The sequence below is a fragment of the Athalia rosae genome, chromosome 6 (assembly GCF_917208135.1).
Source record: "Athalia rosae chromosome 6, iyAthRosa1.1, whole genome shotgun sequence".
Classification (NCBI taxonomy): Eukaryota; Metazoa; Arthropoda; class Insecta; order Hymenoptera; family Athaliidae; genus Athalia; species Athalia rosae.
The window spans coordinates 9,177,056-9,197,950 of NC_064031.1; the positions used below are offsets into that span (position 1 = coordinate 9,177,056).

Genomic DNA, 20,895 nt, shown 5'->3' on the forward strand with positions numbered 1-20,895 from the left:
CGAATCCATATCATTTGCAGTTTATCGATTTTGTCGGGTGATTCGACGCAGGGCGATCACGATGTTGTATTTGATTTTCTTCAGACGACGAAGATTGTCCAGAGTGCGATGAAATAATGGAAGCTCTCGAAAAAATCGACGGAGAAGCCGATCTCTTCGGTATAGATTTCGTGAAAATATCGAGCGCCGAGGCTGCCGAAAAGTATAATATTCTGAACGTACCTTCGTTGGTTTACTTCCGTAAAAAAACTCCTCTGATTTACGACGGCGATCTAAATCAAGAGGATAAAATTCTTCAATGGTTGACGTCGCAAGACGTTTTCGAAATAAAAAATGAAATCGAAGAGGTCAACAAAAAAATGCTCGACAAATTATTGGACGAAAATGAATTCCTCACCGTATTCTTCTGTAAGTTTCTCGCTCGGGGCACTGGAAATGAATCGAAGAAAAATTGACTGCGTATCATCTTTCAAAAACATTTTTTATTTCAAGACGAACACAACAACCTTGAAAGTGAAGCGGTCAACGAAAAGCTAGAGAATATCGACGGGGAAACTGACAATTTGGACATAACTTTTGTGAAAATGTCCGATCCTCGCTACGCCAGAAAATGGGGCGTCACCAAACTCCCTGCAATCGTTTACTTCCGGAAGAGGTTCCCAAGCATTTATCGAGGTAAAAATAAAATCCGGATTTCCAGTTTTTTTGTTTTTTTTGTTTCAAATCACACTTTGCCTTCCATGAAATAATTTCTCGTTCCTCTCCGATTTAGGTGACCTTTACAACGAAGAAGACGTCCTCGACTGGCTGAGAAAGAATAGATTCCGTCAACCAGAACTGAACATCTACATGTACGCTCTTCTCGCGATAACAATACTTTTCGCTATGTACACCGGTTTTCTTTTATCCTGTTTCCGTTCCGAACCTCCGGCGCCTGTTCCTCATCCAAAACAGGCGTGAGAGGAGGGTAGATATCTGGCGAGAATTATCGTCAGTTGACACGGACTCGAAAGAACGACGTATAACTCGAAAGGGTGATCGGGTGTATCGATAATGATAATTGCAATGTATTTTCCATTATTATTTTAAAACATCATTGAATGCGGAACATGTGATGGCATTATTGAAACATCCGTAAAGCCGTATAATTCCAATATTAAAATAGATGAAAAAAAAAAAAAAACGCGCTGCGTTAGGCGGTCATGTAACTTGGGGTGACTCTAAGTTTCTAAATACTAGCTAATATAAGATTGATTCTTGATTGTTCACGATATATTCGGTGAACTCCATATTCCTGCCGTTCAAGATGTAAACCCTGAATAAAATCAGAGCAATTTGCGAGCTGAAATCACGAATTATCGAAAATTAAATTGAATACTGCGAAAAAATCTGTTCCACGAATAAAATAACCCTGAAATCTCGTTTGATTACAATATTCAATCATTCGTTTATCCATTAAAAAAAAAAATCCATAGCGTATACACTATTTATTAATCAAAAGAAAACCAAAAACTAAATTAATAAATTAAATTAAACGAGCGTCTATACAATAAATAAAAATGAATAGCTTACTAATAGTTTTAATTTATGTACCCGAACATGTAAATATACTGTTACACGTGCCTCGTTTCATCATTTTGTTGACATGTTTGAAATAATTATTAATGTTATTACTATTAACAAATAAAGGAATGAACCCTTGGACCAATCCTAATAAGTTTTTCTCGCGTATATTTTCAACCAATTCTCGGATTTATCTGCTGCGAAAAGTGAAAAATCGGCGATAACTCGATCAATTCGATAGATAGATTAATTCAAGTAGCAGATCCGGATCCCTGAGCTGTACATCATACTTATCCAGTATGCTGTACTAGTACGTCTATAGACCGTCCATTGAACGGGCGTACGAACCACAAAGACGTTTGCAGCTGTTCTGTTACAAACTCATGACTACTATATAGTCGCATCCGAATTCAATGCTCACCACAATTCAATAAGCATTTCAGCATCTTAATACGAGACGGACAAAGTTATTGCCGATGCTCAAAAGCACCTTCGATTGAATTCCAATTCATCCGATTACGAAGCGTGATACACATGGCTCAATGTTTATTTACTTATGGTAAATAACTGGACAGGCACTCGAAGGCGTGAGCTCATTCGGCCGATGAACTCGCTCGAATTTTCTTCGTTCGTCGGCTGCAGATTCATCGCGGTGCTTCATCTGCTATGAAGTTATCGCAATTAACTGCGTATGTAAACGCTGAAAATTTCTGAATAAAATCACCGATCCATCCAGATCATTTTACCACGTGCGCATGGACGAACTTTCGCGAGCCCGGCATTGAAGTCTCCGGCAATAGGGATTGTTTTTCTTTGATTTCGGCAGTTTTGTGTCCGTCAATCGAGATCGCGGAGGATTCCTGTGCGCCGCACAACGTTTTGAAAGCTACCGTTCACCAATCGACCTGATAATTGAATAAAAAAAACAAGAATGATTTTTAATTATACAAGTTGTATCGTAAAATGCGATCGCAGTTGCAATTTTTTGTGCACTGCATTGCTAGGGAGGGAAGATGAACTAGTAAGTATTCATTAATCCATCAGTCAGCGCATTGTAGCACCTATGCTAGATAATTATCTAGATAAAATTGTGCAAGACCAGGTAGATCTCAGGTACACAATTCGCCGCGTGGCAGAACCGAGAATTCCCGATGTGAGCCGAGTTCGTAGAAACCCGTGTTAAGCGGTGGTCGGCAGTTGTGTGACACACCTCAGGACGTGTGCTTCGTTGTGATAACGGGTGATACTTTCGTACGTGGTGAGTAAAGTTTATGACTAAAATACTCGAATATTCGCAATCTACCGATTCATCTGTTACATAATAACGATAAAGTTAATTATATAGAAAATCGGTCTCCTCTATCTAGAGATTGCCTAGCTATCGTGCATCTACAGATTTTGTTGTCAGATATCAATTTGATACCGCAGTTCGCCGAATGAAAAAATAATAATTGAAAGTGGAATCGCTGTTTCAAATTCCAACCAGTGAGAGTAAACCGAATTTAGTTTGAAAAGATTAGCATCTGATTAGCTCGGAGTATTTAAACTTGACGTAGCGAAAGAATTCTTATTCATTCCATAATAAATCTTCACGAATATTTCCAACACCGCAAGACATGTATGATAAGGAAGTTTATGGATCTGATAAAAAGCCAAGACTCTCATAACCCACGATTCTGCATTCCCTTGCTTACTAATTTCGGAATTTCGTCGTTTTTCTGAATTAAAACTTATCTAGGTATGAGGTCGTGCCAGAGTGAATCATTCAGACGTCTCCTCTATCTCGGTAAATATTTACTTGCTAGCGTAATACCATTATAATATCCGTATCAACACGAACACGTTGTAATAATTGCAAAATCACCATTCCGCGTGAATGATCGTCGGGCGTCCCGGAATCAACTTTGCCCATTGAAATATATCGTCGGAAAAGTTGATGACGTTTTATCGGAAAATCTATCGACCCCGAGACCCGAACTCTGCCCTGGGTCGAACCGACCCACTCGCAAATGGCTCGAGATTTCATTTTCGAAAAGAAAATAAAACGGATCTATCGACTCGAGTAATCTAATACGATATTCTTGCACCGTAAGAGCTGCCTGAGAAGAATGAAGTGTGAAGCCTGTTCCATGGGGATAAACTCTACTACGGGGGGAAAGAAAAGAAAAAATAGGGAAGAACTGGTTGTAGACTACCGGGACTATTTCGCCGGAGGATGCAAACCTGACGGCTGTAAATCCAGAACTCCGAGAGAAGGAATAACTCGCGTAGTCACAAAAACACTGTTCTCCAAAGATTTTCATTGCGGCTTTGTGGAAATTATCGTCATTATGCGGTTTCCGTTTAGTACAGACGAGTATCCTTCCCACTCGCAAATCGTCGATAAAAAATTATGACGTTTTCAACTTTGACGTTCCAACTTTGGATAACTTTTCTGCCCGAAGAAATGTGCAATTTGTTTTTCATGCCGGATTTCAGAGATTATTCAAGTTCATCGAAACGTTCGTTCCGGCAGAACCTGAATTAGATCCTTGTTCACGAAATCGATCCGTGAATTAGAATACCGTTTCATCGGTTTGAGGGATTTGAAAAAAATTACTCGAATCTGATTCGGTTCTCATCATGCAGAGCTTTTTGTTGGATCACCGAAGAACAGAAGCTGAAAGAAAACCCGACTAACGTGACACGAAGAAAAAACGTGAACTGACGTTCGTAATGACACTGGAATTAAGAAATAATTACCCAAATCAAGGGAAATTGTCAATGCTTTTAATAACAACCATGTAAATTTCGTCACAATCAGCGCAATTATTGAGAGATTTAGTTATTACTGGCTGTCTAGTCGAGACTGACTCACGACAACGACGTTTGCGGTTACGTGGTGAGATAATTAATTTTTAAAAAATGTGCTTCGGTATTATTTTCACACGTGCATATTTTTTCATGACCTATAGCAGAAGATTCATAAAACAGATGAGGTGATGCACCGTCTCACAATGGTCACCGCTAAAAATCACTGTTGTAATCATTACAAAAAAAAAATGGAATTTTTGTACAGTTGAAATATTTCCACAGAATCTTATCTCATATTTGAAATTCGCCGAAAATCATTTAGTTTGCCAATTTTTACCGTGAAACGGTGCAAATAATTTTGATTAAAGAGAAATATCTGATTAGATAAAGGGCGTCGGACGTGAAATCGATCCGGTGATAACGGTCTATTTCGAGAGAATCTTATTGAATCCGCTAAATTAACGCTCTCAGATGTTATTGGAATTATGAAAGTAGCTCTTCCATTTTCGCTGCACCTTCGTCCTCGTTTCGACTGCACCTGTCTCATCCCTCTGAAGAGTGCCGGTTTTTATTACCGGCGCCATATGTCAGTCCCAGGAATAATATGAATAGGAATTAAAGCGAGCTGGTAGACGAAAAATTTGAGACGGGAATGGATGTTTGGTGCGTTTTTTTCTCTATTCCCAACGACGACGCGGTGGAGTCGGTGGCGAATTACGAATGTTATAGGTGGTGCAGGGATACAAGTTTTATTTATTCGCGGTGTACGTTGACACGGGAACAATGAAACGGAGTTAACGTTTCCTCCATTATTATCTCACAGTGAAAGTGAAAGGGATGGATATGGACACGGTTGCGTGGAACACGAACTTCGCTCTCTGCATACAAACTAATCGGTCCACCGGATATAACTGGAGGCAGTTTTGCGTCCCCGGTATCGCTCGTTAATGCCATTTATTTTCTTTTATTCAATAAGTTGTTATTTATTTTTCTTGAATCACCAACAATTACCGAAAACCTAACTAGCAAAAAGGCAATAAAATAATCGCAGAGAAAGTATGTGATATAAAATTAAAAAACGAATTTCCAGCGATGCCGAGATGATTTTTTAATCCCGTGAAATTTTTGCGGTGCAAAAGAAAGAAGAAATAAATAACAAGTGGAGAATGTCAAAAATCGGAAGCAGAAGAAATAGCGGTGAATTTTTTCTCTCCATTAATTGGCTATTTAGACGCCATAAAGTGGTAAAGATGGCGTTTAATCTCATTCTGGAATTTTCACATTACAGTGTGCGTATATTTTCCAACACTCGTTATTTATAAGGTCTATAAAGAGGAGAGAAATTAGCACAAACTCATTATTCGGTCATTCGTGTGAAACTCTCGCTTAATTTTACCACACCGTTTCTTTGTTTTCAAACAATACAAACAGGTCTCCTAATTACAGTACGTGTATACATACAAATACGAACGAATCGGCTTCCCGAGAAACAAACGCAATACTTTTCATCTACATATTTGAATTACGTTGCATTAGTCGCGTCTAAAACTGGAGCAAAACTGCATTAACTCGAAAATTTCATCCCTCCGCAACTCTCCTTATTTTCAAGAATTTACGGTCGAACGTAGCCCGCCCCTTGCGACCGCAGACATTCTTAAAAACCCCCTTCCGAAACATCACCCGTTGAACGTACGTATAGCTTTTCGCGTGCTCGCAACTCGTGCAGCCCGCTGATATTATACACTCGATGTATACGTATGTGGATACGTATGTAATTAATGTACGTTCATTTATAGTGAACGTCATCGTTTGCAATGCGATGCTAAAAATTTACGCGTGGCAATGCAGCCCAACGTGGTTCGTATGCGATACGTGCATAAGATATTACGACGATCATAGACCAGAATTACGTCAAGTTAAGGTCGATTACGTCAAGGTCGCTTTTATTACTCACGCCCTACGAACATCGCGTATGTTCCAGTAATTGTTTCGCATACGTATAGCGCAACGGCTGATTGGAAGGGATAGTAATTTTCAAGTTCAATCGCCAAAGCGCCGTTCGCCATTGGATGTAAAATTACGTGGATATGCATGTATAACGTTACACGTTTCACGCCAGTCGTCCGAGGTATGGAAGATAGCAGCCGTAAGATCGCGGCAATTTCCAATGAGGTAAATCTCAAGATTGCAGTGCGAAAAATGTCAGTTCTAGCTCTACATCGTATCACGGTAGAGCGTAGAATTGAGAACCGGTATTCGACGAACGAATGATTATTCTTACGTTTCGTATCCTAATTCGTACAGTGAATAATGATGGTAGGTATACATAATCGCGATAACTGTAATGTGAAACTGAAGCTGTACTACACGTTACTTACTACATCTGTACTTAAAACCACAACGGATCCTGCAGCGTAACTAACTGTACACGAATAAAGTAAATTGTCACAATCTTGACCGTTGAAAAGGATTATTATGATGGAGGACGTCGACGAGCGATGCAAACGAGGAAGAGAATACAAGTTTTGTCCGGGTCTAAGAGGCGGTGGTCTCTCCAGGATACTTTCTTGTTGGCCATAAACCGCGTCCACCGAAGTGCTCGACGACTTCTTTTTCTATTTTATTTAAATTTCTTTTTTTTCGGTTGTCATGGTCAACGAACTTTTCTGTGACGCCTCGCGATCACGATCCGCCAGACGCGAGGCTTCGAATCTCATGACCTTTGCCGCTGCACGAAGGAAAACTGTAAAATTGGGTTGACCTTTTTCTGACGTATATTTCACTTTTTCATCGGCCAATCGAACTACCCGATGCGAAGCGGATTGAATTTTTCAAATTATTAATATACACAGACATTTTTATTGCCCGATCATCGTGGCAATGAAAAAGATAAGCTGCGGGAACTCGGAGGCAACCATCCGTATATCCCAGTTCCTGTCAACCCCCCTGGATGATTTCCCTCTTTTACCATTCGCAGTGTTACAATGTCCTTTGTGTTATATTTCACCAGCGCCTTTTTCGTGCTTGTATTATCTAAATTTCCGGTCACATCAGGAAATCGACGCACCTGTGAACGTATGCGTGTGAGGGCAGCTGACGTACGATATTCTTGTTTCGCTACTCCGGGCGGATATAATATTTATGGATTTGTAAATAATCGGAAAATATAACGAACTTATTTATTCATTCGTTTATTTTCTACGCCATGAGAAAGTTTATAAATTGCAGCTCGTTTGAAAATATAATAAAAGAAATTTCGATGATATTGATGCACGACTTCGGGATCATGTGCATGACGGTATTTGCACGCAATACGGTTCACCCGGTACATAAAACCATAATTGCGGAGTTAATCTTACGATCAGCTGCTCGTAAACCAGAAGCTCGAAGCTGTACGTACATTTGTATTTACTGTTACAGTGGTTTTTGTTTTTGTTTTTTTTTTTTTACGGATTTCGTTACACATTCGCGCAAAACGATCGAATTCATATTTTTCCAATTTGATTTACCAAAATCGAATCGATCATTCGAAGCCTTCAGAATATTCTAGACAGTCATTCAGAGTTTCTTATCACAAAATTATCTGGTGCCGAGATACCGTCATTGCGCTGACTAGTTCAACGTCAACAAACCGATAATATTGATATAGATTCTTTCGGTGATTTCATCTGTCTTCGAAAATTTTTATACGCGTATCCGTCGGACTCTCATCGCGTTTGATCGGTAACTGTAATAAAAGTGTGTCGATTAGCGAAGGACGATATCACTTCGAAGGCTGCAAAATGTCAGCGCACTATTTTCTGACCTTAATCCCAGAGATAGCGAATGTCAAAGGTCGAATTTTTATAGGACGCACTAATCTCTGGGCGTACGCCTCTAGTTTTTTACCCTTATATGTGTAAACCGCACAATGTTAATTTCGGCGGAGGGATTGATTGGCTCGCTGAACGATGACGCGAATTTCGTTTGGCATCAGCTGTTGAGTTCTTTGTTTTATGCTACGCCTAAATATTTGTTAACGTTATCGTTGATTGACTCCGAGTTAGTGGTGGTCAGAGCGAAGAATCGAATCCTGACTGTTCCTTGCAACAGTCAACGACCGCATGGCGCGAACAAAAGCGTTGCCGTGTATAGTTGTCTGGTCTGTAAAAAATAATATTCGACGCAATTATCGCCACCGGTGCGAATTACATGGGATCAGCATTCGATGAATTGGCAGGTGAAACGCGTCGGTGTGAAATGTTGTCTCCGTCTTTTTTCCATTTGTTGCAGGCGGTATATGCGAACCATACGAACAATGAAAAGTTCAGACTGCAGCAATCTCAAGATTACGCTGTCTAAATCGCAAATTCAAAAATGACAGCGCGATTGAATTGAAAATTTATACGCGGCAAATAGATTCTTGTTTTATTTCTGATTTCGTCTGGCTGCTGAGCGGCAAAACAATAAGGTTTGCTTTTTTGATAATGCGATGACGAGATAAGCACCTCGCGATACCGGATATCAGTTTAATAATTCTTCGTCGTATACAGTCTGGCGACACCCGTCCCCAGGAATTGATTCGGTCTTATTCTTATGCGTTCGTGATTCGTGACTTTTCATCGATGTGCAAAGTCGGCCGAAGTATTGCAGACAATTTTAACTGAAACACTGTGCGGTTCGAAAGATGTCGCAAAAAAAAGGAGTTGTCGACGAGTAAGAGATAAAATAATTAATTTTTTTTATTCAAAATAACCGAACACGGATAACTATGAAGTTGGAAAGCGTACAGATTGAGTAATTGTATTGGCAAATATAAATCCGTTGAGAAATCGATGCTTTTATTTATCCGTGAAATGCGATTTATCCCGTATAATTTTACCGCCGATAATTGATTACGTAACTTGATGATCTTTACGCGTCATAGCTGAAGAATTATTGTTTCAACAATACAGTAAAAATACCAATCCCGTCCAACAGTCTTTTGAAGTTCGCCGTTATTGACAGTGAAGCACCAAAAGTGCAAACTTCTGTCCGGTCGATAGGACTTAGGCCTTTAGGTATGTTATCGCCCTAGGTAGCTACGAAGGACGCATCTATGTGAGAAAAAAAGGAATGTTAATTTTTTCTAGATTAATTTCACAGTCAGCTAAAATAATTTATCAAGCTCGAATAATTGATTCTTTAATCGCGACAAAATAATTCAACCCTCAACAGCTAGAGAATAAAAATTGAAGAAAAAAAACTCCGATGATAATAAAAATATTTCTTCCAAGAATTAATTTCATTACAGCGCACGATAATGTTCGATGTGAATATAAAATAATTAAATATCTTGATCCGAGGTGGTGCATCTTATCGCGATATCTGAACGAAATCGAAGATGACAACATCGTTGATTAGGTGTAAACGAGTCACTGAAAGCAAAGCAAAATCAAATGATAATTCGAATAGCGTAAATGAATCGGTAGAATTTTCTTTATTGATCATCGAAATGATCTATTGATAGAAACACCATTTTCAGCTCGGACTTAGGGATGGAAAACCAGCAGGTTTGGGTCAGGGACCCGCAGGAGGGTTTTATAATCGGTAAATTTGTCGACATGGTCGATGGTGATGCTTTAATTCAACCGTTGAACGCAAAACTCAAGCAGCGAACATGTCCTTTGGACGAAGTTTATCCAGCTGGGGAATACACCCAAGATGTCGAAGACAACTGTAAGATGATTCATTTAATTCGATCGATTAATAGATTCGTGCAACATACGTTACGAATATTATTTGTAGTTTGAACGCCGTTTTTCACATGTTTCTTCAGGTGCTTTGATGTACCTTAACGAAGCAACGCTTTTGAATAACATTCGCACGAGATACTTCAAGGATAAAATATACGTGGGTATAACTATTGTGGAAAATTTTTTTTTCAATTTTTACCGTGATTTTATAGTTCACAAGAAAATTATCCTTTGCAGTCTTACGTCGCCAATATTCTGATCGCCGTTAACCCTTACTACGAAATGAAGGATCTCTACTCTTCGAAAACCTTGAAATCTTACCAAGGAAAATCACTTGGTGAAACTCCACCCCACGTTTTTGCGATCGGTGAGATGGAGAACTGAAAAGTTTTTCACAAATTCAACGGCAGAACTTGCGCTAATTTCTTGTTCCCTCTCTTTGCTCTCCAGCCGACAAAGCTTTCAGGGATATGAAAGTTCTGAAACAATCTCAGAGCATAATCGTTTCCGGCGAATCTGGAGCAGGGAAAACTGAATCTACCAAATATTTACTCCGCTATCTCTGTGATCTTTGGGGATCTACAGCTGGTCCGATAGAACAAAAAATTCTTGATGGTAGGTGAGCGAAATTTGAATATTTTCGAACCCTTCGGAACTACTTTTCATATTTTTCACCCCCATGTCAGCCAATCCCGTTTTGGAAGCATTTGGAAATGCAAAAACGAAGCGTAACAACAACAGTTCACGTTTTGGAAAATTTATGGAAGTTCATTTTGACGCAAAGTGTCAAGTCGTCGGCGGTTACATATCTCATTATCTTCTCGAAAAGTCGCGGGTCTGTCTTCAAAGTCCCGGTGAAAGAAATTACCACGTATTTTACATGATGTGCGCCGGAGCCCCCGCCGATCTGAGAGCTAAACTCGGCATCACGAATCCCGACGATTTTCAATACCTGAGAAATGGATGCAGTCAATATTTTTGCAACGCTTCTTCGGAGAAAAAATTAAACAACGCACAAAAAAGCAAGGAACAAATCAGCAAGGGTAGTCTTCACGATCCTATACTAGACGACGTCGAGGGATTCAATGCCATCGACAAGGTAAAATATAAAAATATGCCTTTGAAAGTTTCATCTGGAAACATTTGATACTTTCCAATCACACACAGGCCATTTTAGGAGCGTACTGTTCCTATTGTATCTCAATGATACACATATTGCAGAAGTTCATTAATATTTCTTTGTTATATTTTGACGCTGAAAATGGATTTTTTGCGACAATAGGAAAGAGCTACGGTAACATATGAACATGTGTTCCCCAGTAGCAAATAGGTCGTATAGCAGTTTAGAGGGTAAAAGAAATTTTTCAATTTTTTTTTTCATCCTAGCATCAGAATGGATCTTAGGCTCAGGTAGTGAGCTTTTCCAGCATTCAATATCACCCGTCGAATCGATCCACTGACTTTCTTATCTGACGTCCAACAATATTGCAGGCACTCACACGATTAGGTTTGACGGACTTGGAACGGATGGAAATCTACACTATGGTAGCCGCAGTTCTACATCTGGGAAATATCACGTTCGAAGATAATCCAGAGGACACGAAGGGCGGTTCCAGGATCACCGCTGATTCCAAACAATCAGTCGTCACTTCTGCCGCTCTCCTGGGTGTCGATGCTGATGAATTAAGACAGGCTCTGGTTTCCAAAGTTATGCAGACCAGCAGAGGAGGAATCAAAGGAACGGTAATCATGTGGGTATCAATCTAAGATACCAAGATGGGTATGAGGTTGATAAATTTTTATTTTCTTCATTTTTTTACTTCTCTCTTCAATAGGGTCCCTCTGAAAGTTCACGAAGCTAATAGTGGTCGCGATGCTCTTGCTAAAGCGATCTATAGCAAACTTTTTGATCACATAGTTTCACGCATAAACAAAAGTATTCCATTCAAGGCTTCTAGCTACTATATAGGGGTTCTTGATATCGCCGGATTTGGTGAGTTCAAGTTTAAGTTGCTTCGGGTATCGGTATCGGTTCCACAATGGAACAAATTTTTTATTTCTTTTCAACTTCACTTTTCAGAGTACTTCCGAGTGAATAGTTTCGAACAATTTTGCATAAACTACTGCAACGAAAAGCTTCAACAGTTTTTCAATGAAAAAATTCTTAAGTACGAACAGGATCTCTACGACAGAGAAGCGTTGAATGTACCGAAGATCTCATACGTCGATAATCAGGATTGCATCGGTGAGTTTATTCGGAAGAATTAAACGGGCGTTTCTATGGATATTCGTTGATAATTCAGATGAGACGAATCTTTCAGATCTCATCGAGTCAAAAACCAATGGCATCTTCAGTCTACTCGACGAAGAATCTAAACTTCCCAAGCATAGTTTCGACCATTTTACGAGCGAAGTTCATAGGGCGTGGAGTGGACATTTCCGAATCACTTTGCCTCGAACTTCTAGGCTCAAGGAACACAGAGAACTCAGAGATGACGAGGGATTCGTCATCAGACATTATGCTGGTGGCGTTTGTTACCAAACTGTAAATATTCCATATTTAATTTTTACCAGTTCCGATTTTATAGAACTATCTACCTAGTAGGCATCGTTTTCAAAACATGTTTAGTTGCCCACGCCTGTAGTTTATATATTCAAGTATAATCGTGTCTCCCACGTGCTATTCCAACTTGGTAATACGATCAATTTCCACATGTACGTGCTGTTAGTGCGATTAATGTAAGTTGGCGTTGGTGAAATCATCCAGTAAACTAGCGATTTTATCTGATATATTACCTAATTGGTTTCTGAAACGCCTCTGGAGTTTTTTTGATTATTTTAATTGTTGATCTCAATTACAGAATCAATTTATTGAAAAGAATAACGATGCCCTTCACGCATCCTTGGAGGGATTGATCCAAGAAAGTAGTAATTCATTCCTAAAAACAAATTTCGCAAATAATACATGCCCGAAAGGAAAGCTAACTTTCATCAGCGTTGGAAGCAAGTTCAAAACACAGCTCGGCGAGCTCATGGATAAACTAAAGAATAACGTAAGCAATACCCAACCAAAAAACGAAGCTTCGATTTCACTCCGTTGATTTTTATTTGCACAGGGTACTAATTTCGTTCGTTGCGTTAAACCAAACAATGAAATGGTAGACCATCAGTTCGATGGCAACAGTATTCTTGGCCAACTCAGGTGCTCGGGGATGACGTCAGTTCTGGAACTCATGGAGCATGGATATCCGAGCAGAGTACCATTCCAGGAACTTTATAGCATGTATAAATCTTACCTACCTCCAGAATTGGCTAAACTTGATCCAAGATTTTTCTGCGAGGCGTTGCTGCACAGTTTAAGACTTAACAATAAAGATTTTAAGTTTGGTATTACGAGGGTGTTTTTCAAGCCAGGAAAGTTCGCGGAATTTGATAATGTCATGAAATCGGATCCAGAGAATCTTAAAAAACTCGTAGAGAACGTTAAAAAATGGCTCGTCAAATCCAGGTGGATGAAAGTACAGTTCTGTGCTCTATCTGCGATCAAGTGTGAGTACATTTTACGCAAAGTTATTTATTGATCAGCAAAGCTGGACGCATTAAAAGTACACGATCATCCTCGTTTTCAGTGAAAAATAAGATTCTCTATAGAAGATATCATTTGATTGTTATTCAAAAGACTGTTCGAATGTACCTCGCAAAGAAGCAACATCAGCCTAGGATCCAGGGCATTGTAAAAATAAGAAATTTAACGCAGCAGCTGGCTAGTATGCAGCAAACCGCTAATCAACTCAAATCATCCAAAGACAGCAGCCTCAATGACATCAAGAAATTAAATCAACAGTTGGAAACTATTCAAGCTAAGATCAAGGTGAAGATCATAAATTTCCAGTGAAGTAATGATAATAATTATCGTTATTTTCCGTTTTATTCATTTTCTTGTATTCTACTTAATCGTTGATACAATTTTCGTTCTTCATTTATATATAGGGCGATCCGAAAATTAAGAAGCAGGAGATCGATAAGTCGATTGCAAACGTAGTTGGTTTGATGGACAATCAGATGAAAAAATTGCAAGATGCCGTGAAGACACAAAAGAGTGCGGAGGAGCAAGAAAAATTGAAGTTGATTCAGGAGGCAATGGAGATTGAAAAGAGAAAGAAACTTGAGGAAGAATTAAAGATAAAGGAAGAAGAGGAAAACAGACGGAAGAAAACGGAAATTGAAATTCGAAGGAAAGCAGAAGAAGAAGAAAGAAGGAAGCAAGAAGCAGCAAACGAAAAGGCAGCTGCTGCTATTCAAGTATGAAATTCAGGAGAAAAATTATTATTTTTGAACTTGAATAATTGAATTTTACGCGAGTGTCTCTGATGACGTATCTTTTTCGTTTTTGGCTCAATTAGGCTCAACTCGATAAAGAACAAATGGAGGAAAGTCGATACCGCGAACAAATTGAACAGGAGAGAAGAGATCACGACTTAGCCGTTAGATTGGCGCAAGAATCAAATGGCCATGTAGAAGATTCTCCACCACCTATGCGCAGGTAAATTATATTACAGCTCAAGTTTATTCGTACATTCAAATATCCGTATGATTTAAGATTTAAAAAATATTTCAACGTCATCAAGTCCAACTTAATCATTCGATTTAACGAAATGCTCATTGAAATTATTTAGCGGGTCAGACGTGCGAGGACCTCCAATCACCAACAACAAATTAATAAGGTATAATAATCAACTTTTCAGCGACTCAGCATGGACTTTTAACTACACTAACAGCTGGATTATTTGATTCACCTTTACCCTTCACAATTTTCCTATCTTTTACTAATTTTTGTTTTCATTAATATGAACATTATTTTTTGTTTATGCTTGTTCGTCTATGTTTCTCAGTTCCTAATATAGTAATCTCATCTTGAAGTATCGCGAAGCCAATTTGCGTGCCCAACTAATCATCTCCGTACATTGCTGTTATCCGTATATTCTGTTTTCTCATCGCATGTGATTAAAAAATACTTTTCAGGATAACAAACACTTGTTAATTTTCTTTCGCTGTTTCACTTGTTTTTTCAAAAGAGTGTTGCCGTATTATTTCTCAAAACCTGTCCCTCTAAAATTTTAACATGAGTTCATCTCTATGCACAGATCGGAACAAGTTCGAAGCCATCAAGCAGCTATGAATACAAATAAAAAATACGATCTATCCAAGTGGAAATACTCGCAGTTACGTGATACGATCAACACATCATGCGACATTGAACTGCTGGAGGTTCGTATCGTATTTTTTTTTTAAATTCAATCAAAATGCATAAAAAAAATATTCTCATTGTAAACGCAGGCTTGCCGTCACGAATTCCATCGCAGATTGAAAGTATACCATGCCTGGAAAGCGAGGAATCGCAAACGCACGACAATAGACGAAAATGAAAGAGCACCTAGGGCAATCATGGAGGCTGCTGCGGAGGCTGCTGCGAAGGCTCGACCAATTCCAATGAAACAATCAATAATTGAATCCTCTCAAAGATTTTTCCGGATTCCCTTTGTGAAACCGGCGGTCGCTGGACAAACGGAAAACCCTTACAGTGCTGGAAAACGCGGATGGTGGTACGCGCATTTTGACGGACAATACGTCGCCAGACAAATGGAACTCCATCCGGAGAAACCGCCGATCCTTCTGGTGGCTGGTACGACATGAATACATTTTCTTAATGGCAATATCGACGATGAAAAATATTTAAAAAATATCCAATTAACTTCGCAGGTGTCGACGACATGCAGATGTGCGAGTTAAGTCTCGATGAAACGGGCTTGACCCGCAAAAGGGGTGCCGAAATACTTGAATACGAGTTCAATAAGGAGTGGGAACGCAATGGTGGAAGACCCTACACGGTACCAAGTGAACGTACTAAGTGATTTTTGAGGTACTGAAAACCGACATTAAATTATTCGATAGATCTTCGCGTAATTACTCTACCCCTATTAAACTATAGGGTGACATTTTTTTTTCCTTGCTAATTTTCAAGGAAGCAAATTCAGACTGTACCCAACGGTCCCCGAACCCCACGTACTTTAGAAGTTAGCGAATTCAGGTGAAACTGCTTTCATATTATTATATTATCGAAAATGTCAATGTCATGCATGATGTTGATATCGATGACCGACATGAAATGAGTGAGTCTTACGATGGTGATCACCTATAAATCTATTTATGTGGTCGATCGGTATTTCATATTAGTGTCATAACTGCGAAATCGAGGAATCGTCATTCGGTAACGGAGTTTCTTTTTTTCCCCCAATAAGGTGTGCATTTTTATTTTTTCTGCAAATAATATGGCAAAATCGGTCATTCTAACGTGGATATACTAAGGAAGAAAATATCACACAAATTAATTAACATTCGAGACGTGCCTTTACGTTGGCGTTTCTCTACCGCAAAGAAGACGCTGATGAAAATTATCAGTATTTACCTATGAATATCGACCATGGTTTTCATTAATTATAATAATGATTATAATGCAGTTCCACGATAACTACGGCGCTAAAATAGATTTAACTATTATTTATAGTGTATGGGTTATTTAATTACATTCCAATAGTATTTATGATTATCTAATTATAAGTCTTGTTCAAAAAATATTATCATTTGATGAGGAGAGTGTGTTGAATAAATTTATCCATCTATTCGCTTCCTGTTTATTATGAACTCGCACCCATACAGTAAAAACATGTTAATATGTGCTTAAACAATGGAATCGAATTATCGAGCTCGATTTGTCATGATTTTTTCAAATCAGGAATCATACATATGTATCAAATATTATGTGTTATCATCAAAATACTCACTTACGTAATAATATGCGGTAACTACCTGGTACATTCAACACTTAATAACAAAAGTTGACATACAAATACACTAAAAATTGCGCAGAATAAATATAATTATATGTACATTTTGTGATTGCTCTATACATAAATACTCTGATAATACTGTTCGCCAAAAAGTATCCATCTAAATGGAAACAGGTTTATTGAATAAGTACAATGGTAACTTAAAGCTTGAGGTGCCACTATTAAAAACATAACCAGTGGGAACGTTTCCACATTTACACATTGAGGAAAAGTATAATTACTGAACACTGATCAATTCGGTGGTAATATGATTGGAAATGTTTTACTTTGGGAGACTGTGAAATGAATATTCTAAGGATTTTGATAAAACTTGCCCAAAAGTATTATTGATTCACGAAGGCTGTGCTCTTTGCCTCGATGAACCCTGTATATGAACTATTCGCCTTTGGTCTTCTGGATGGATAAGTTCATCTGTGTGCTGCCATCGCCACTTTTTCTCCGCTTCTTTTATTCGACGTCTGTCAATGTAGCTGACAACACAGCTCGCGGGAATCCAGACTATAGCTGTACAAATTATTACCGCGCCAACAATGTTGTCCTTCAAGAAACGCATCACTTTATTAATATTTATATCTTCAATAATATCCCAGAATCGCTCAACTACATCTTGGATCGTCTTCTCACAAACTCCCTAGAAAAATAATTCGAAGAATAATCAAAACATCCTGTCTTCAACTCAAACCACGACTACAAGAAATACATACCTTATTACAAAAACCTTGAATACATGGTGTCCCGTCAGGCAAAATATCTTGTGGGTCGACTGGGAAACAAGTTTCGTTAAGACTCATTCTGCAGCACCGTTTACAAGCATCTGCAACTGCACAAAAATTTAGTTAGTGCAGCCAATTCTATTGCTCATAGTCAGTAACTACGTCTGAACTTACTTGTGTCACACATGCAACTCTGCAAACCCTGCGTTTCACAGTATGGGACACATTTACCATTCCGGCATTGTCCTCGCTCCAAACATCCTGTTCCATCATTCATTGGAGGTGATCGAGGACACTCACTAGATGCTCCAGTGCATTGGGACGCCTGCTCACAGGTAGCATATTGAGCATCTCTACATTTTACAGCTACCGGCATGAAAGCACAGTTTTGGCAACACGGAGAATTCTTGTCACTGTTGAATAGAAGTATACATATAATAAATTTGATGGGTCGAAAAATTTATCGTTACAGGATAAGCCAATGGGATTGCAACAATTTTTCGTCTTACCTGCACACAGCGCCTTGATTGCGACGTAGTTTGCAGTTCTTATCACAACACGAATCATTATCTTCAGTACCCAGTAAACCTGCGTCACATTCTTCGTCACCCTCCACTCGCAGATTTCCACAAAATGATTCCTCTGGCTCTGAGAAACATCGACCGGACTTTGCTTGCAATACTTTCCTTATTGAACGTAAACTGCATGGTGAGAAGCGCTAGATTAAAGTGATATTGAAGATTACTTTTCTTGGCCATTGCACGAGATTAGCATCTCATTCATCCAATTGTTTCATTTGAAACTCATAAACCCATCTTAGAACCTTACCTTGTTATTCACGTCATATCCGCTAACGCTGTATGTGTACATCAGATAAGATCCTCCTTGACTCGCACTAGGACTGCATTCCTGAAAAAAAAATTCTCCTAAGTCGTAACTAAAAGTTGAAATTCTCCAGATCATTTCGACTCACTGTTATATCTGGATCATGTTCAGAACCCCAGTTGTGCCCAAACTCATGAGCAGTTACCAAATCAGCTTCACGAGTAATTACTCTTTGCCCATAATGATTTCTACTGGAACTAAGCCCAGAGTTCAAGTATAATGTATACCCATTTTTAAAGTATTCTACAGGAGGAAAGAAATGGCAAAAAATAATTTGAAACTACCTATTTTGCTCGGTTAATGATTGCAGCTTTTTTTCATTGATTTTAGTGGGATTTCATACCTGGTGTACATATTCCACCGACCGAGTTTCTTCGTGGAGACCCAACATATGCTAAGCCTAGTATACCACCATCAAATTTCAGATCAGTGAATAAATGTGCTAGGCAGAAATCTTTATGGCTATATTCTCGACTAAAAACCTATCGAATGATAAAGAGATAGTCACAAGTAGGTAGAATTTTTGCTGAATCTTGAAACTTGCAATCTCACCTCAAGAAGAGTTCTCACATCCCACTTTTCACGAACCATGTTATAATGGGTTTCTCCTCCTCGCATTCGAGTAGGTTCACTATGTACAACAATTTTTTTAATTACAAAACCCATCCCTTTAAAACCATCCTGCTCTTGACGTTCTTGCCAAAGGGTATCGTTGTATATTTTATGTACTCTATCGATGAGACTGATCTACAACAAACTTCAAGTTATCCAACAAACGAACTGCTATTGAAGTATGTAGTTGTTTGTTTAATTACTAAGTGGTATATGGAATTTATTTACCAAGTAGTTTATAGTGGTTTTTGTATTGCTAGCTCCCATTTCCCGATAAAATCTGTAGTCTGCGACTAATAGAAGTGGGCATCGAGTCTTAGTTGGCGTATATTCATAAGTCTCCGTCTGTCTTTTAGTTCTTTGAAAGGTGCTGGGATCTATTTCATCCATCCCATTGTCACCCTCTTTCTCATCATCATCAATATCTGGGATCAAAAATCTCTGTAATGGATCGTCATTTTGATATTACAACAAATTAGTACCTATTTCCTCTTTGACATAGCCACAGGTTTTAGGGACTCCATGAGTATGTCCTTCGCCTCCCTCATAATGCTCCCAGCTGAGTTTCACGTTGGAAGCTTTGTAAGCTATCATAGAACGGTTGTCCATATGCGGTAAGTGTCTCCACGAAGGCTGAAGAAACAACCATATCAAAGGTCAATTTTTCAAATTGAGTGTACATAAAATGGTTCCTTACTGCAATGCTATTTGTTCTTACTTCAATGTGATAAGTGTCCTCGGGTAAAGTAATTGTTGCAGTTAATAATCCGTCATCGATATGTACATGAGCATATGATTCCACTTCTCCAAATACGCGTCCATGATAAAAATTCTCATGATCTGAATCGTACCATACACATTTGCAAATTAAGTTTCAAGTTTAAAAGAAAAATAATAAAAATTGACAATGGATCAGGAATTTTCATACCAACATGAATAGTTGTTTCTTTGCCATCCCCGTTTACCTCATATGCTTTGAAATTAGAATGCATCACTTCGCGCCTTGGAGTAAGGAACAAGCGAAAATTTCTGTAAATTATAGACCATTACATGATATTTATGTCTTGTTAAAAGTAGATGCCTTATTTTGATAAATCTTGTATAAATTATGAAACCTACCGTCCATGAGTATAAAATTCAACTTCATTTATTTTATTGAAAGGATGATGGCTATGTTGAACCCCTCTTTTGACAACTCGATGCTCGAATTGAGTGGTGTGTAGTGTTTCATAATATTTCAAGTTTTTGTGAAGACTGCTTCCTGAAGAAAAACACAATCAAAATTAAACACTGCGATAAATTTTTGCAGGCCAAATTGACAGTTCAATATTTTTACAAATTGTTACTAACGGGCGAAGCAGATATAGTGAAGGACTAAACAGATCACCAATAACGAATCTTCTGTTTTCATATTGCTCACAAGAAACAATTCGATACATGAAGTACTTTGATAATTATTATTTTGTTAACTAAACAGAATGAAGCAATAATTCGAATTTCCTTGAAATGGAATTACTATGGTGCGTGTCTTCGGCGGTCATCTGTCAAAAGACGTACACGGTTCACTAGATTGTTGTTCACAAAAATTGAAAAAGCTTGACAAAAATGTCAAGGTTGTGAACGAGTTGTAAACTTGATCTTCAGTCAACGACTTGACAGATTCGCTACTGGTGAGTTTTTTTAATTTTACCCAAGATATCCCTTTAA

The 20,895-nt window shown here is 38.5% G+C and overlaps 3 protein-coding genes across 9 annotated transcripts in view; 2 read left to right on the forward strand and 1 right to left on the reverse strand.

Annotated features, from left to right (window-relative positions):
* Positions 1–1,714, forward strand: part of LOC105690380 — a 25,003-nt gene extending 23,289 nt beyond the window's left edge. For all 4 annotated transcript variants that reach the window (XM_048656888.1, XM_020854853.2, XM_048656889.1 and 1 more), the window contains 3 exons: positions 85–408; positions 493–675; positions 773–1,714. In XM_048656888.1, coding sequence (XP_048512845.1) covers positions 85–408; positions 493–675; positions 773–960 — 695 coding nt within the window. In that variant the 3' untranslated portion in view covers positions 961–1,714. The remainder of the gene's footprint in view (positions 1–84; positions 409–492; positions 676–772) is intronic.
* Positions 1,715–2,666: 952 nt separating this feature from the next.
* On the forward strand, positions 2,667–16,750 carry LOC105690396 (myosin heavy chain 95F). Of its 4 annotated transcripts, none has more exons than XM_020854838.2 (19): positions 2,667–2,821; positions 9,860–10,053; positions 10,154–10,227; positions 10,308–10,437; positions 10,521–10,685; positions 10,757–11,169; positions 11,562–11,821; positions 11,906–12,063; positions 12,151–12,315; positions 12,392–12,615; positions 12,932–13,123; positions 13,187–13,619; positions 13,700–13,941; positions 14,061–14,372; positions 14,474–14,613; positions 14,747–14,794; positions 15,215–15,338; positions 15,408–15,753; positions 15,831–16,750. In XM_020854838.2, exons 2-19 carry the CDS (start codon positions 9,873–9,875, stop codon positions 15,980–15,982), a joined length of 3,759 nt encoding a protein of 1,252 aa, XP_020710497.2. In that variant the 5' UTR covers positions 2,667–2,821; positions 9,860–9,872; the 3' UTR covers positions 15,983–16,750. The 4 variants fall into 4 exon arrangements, with proteins under 4 accessions (XP_020710497.2, XP_020710496.2, XP_012263578.2 ...); XM_020854837.2 differs by lacking the exon at positions 2,667–2,821 and adding an exon at positions 6,509–6,528; XM_012408155.3 differs by lacking the exon at positions 2,667–2,821 and adding an exon at positions 8,874–9,051.
* On the reverse strand, positions 16,749–20,878 carry LOC105690398 (ADAM 17-like protease). Its single transcript, XM_012408158.3, has 14 exons — positions 20,539–20,878; positions 20,308–20,449; positions 20,117–20,217; positions 19,907–20,028; positions 19,671–19,821; positions 19,417–19,613; positions 19,129–19,323; positions 18,920–19,058; positions 18,665–18,819; positions 18,520–18,600; positions 18,201–18,409; positions 17,866–18,104; positions 17,683–17,798; positions 16,749–17,609 (listed from the first exon to the last, which is right to left on the reverse strand). Exons 1-14 carry the CDS (start codon positions 20,597–20,599, stop codon positions 17,310–17,312), a joined length of 2,208 nt encoding a protein of 735 aa, XP_012263581.2. The 5' UTR covers positions 20,600–20,878; the 3' UTR covers positions 16,749–17,309.
* Positions 20,879–20,895: the final 17 nt, after the last annotated feature.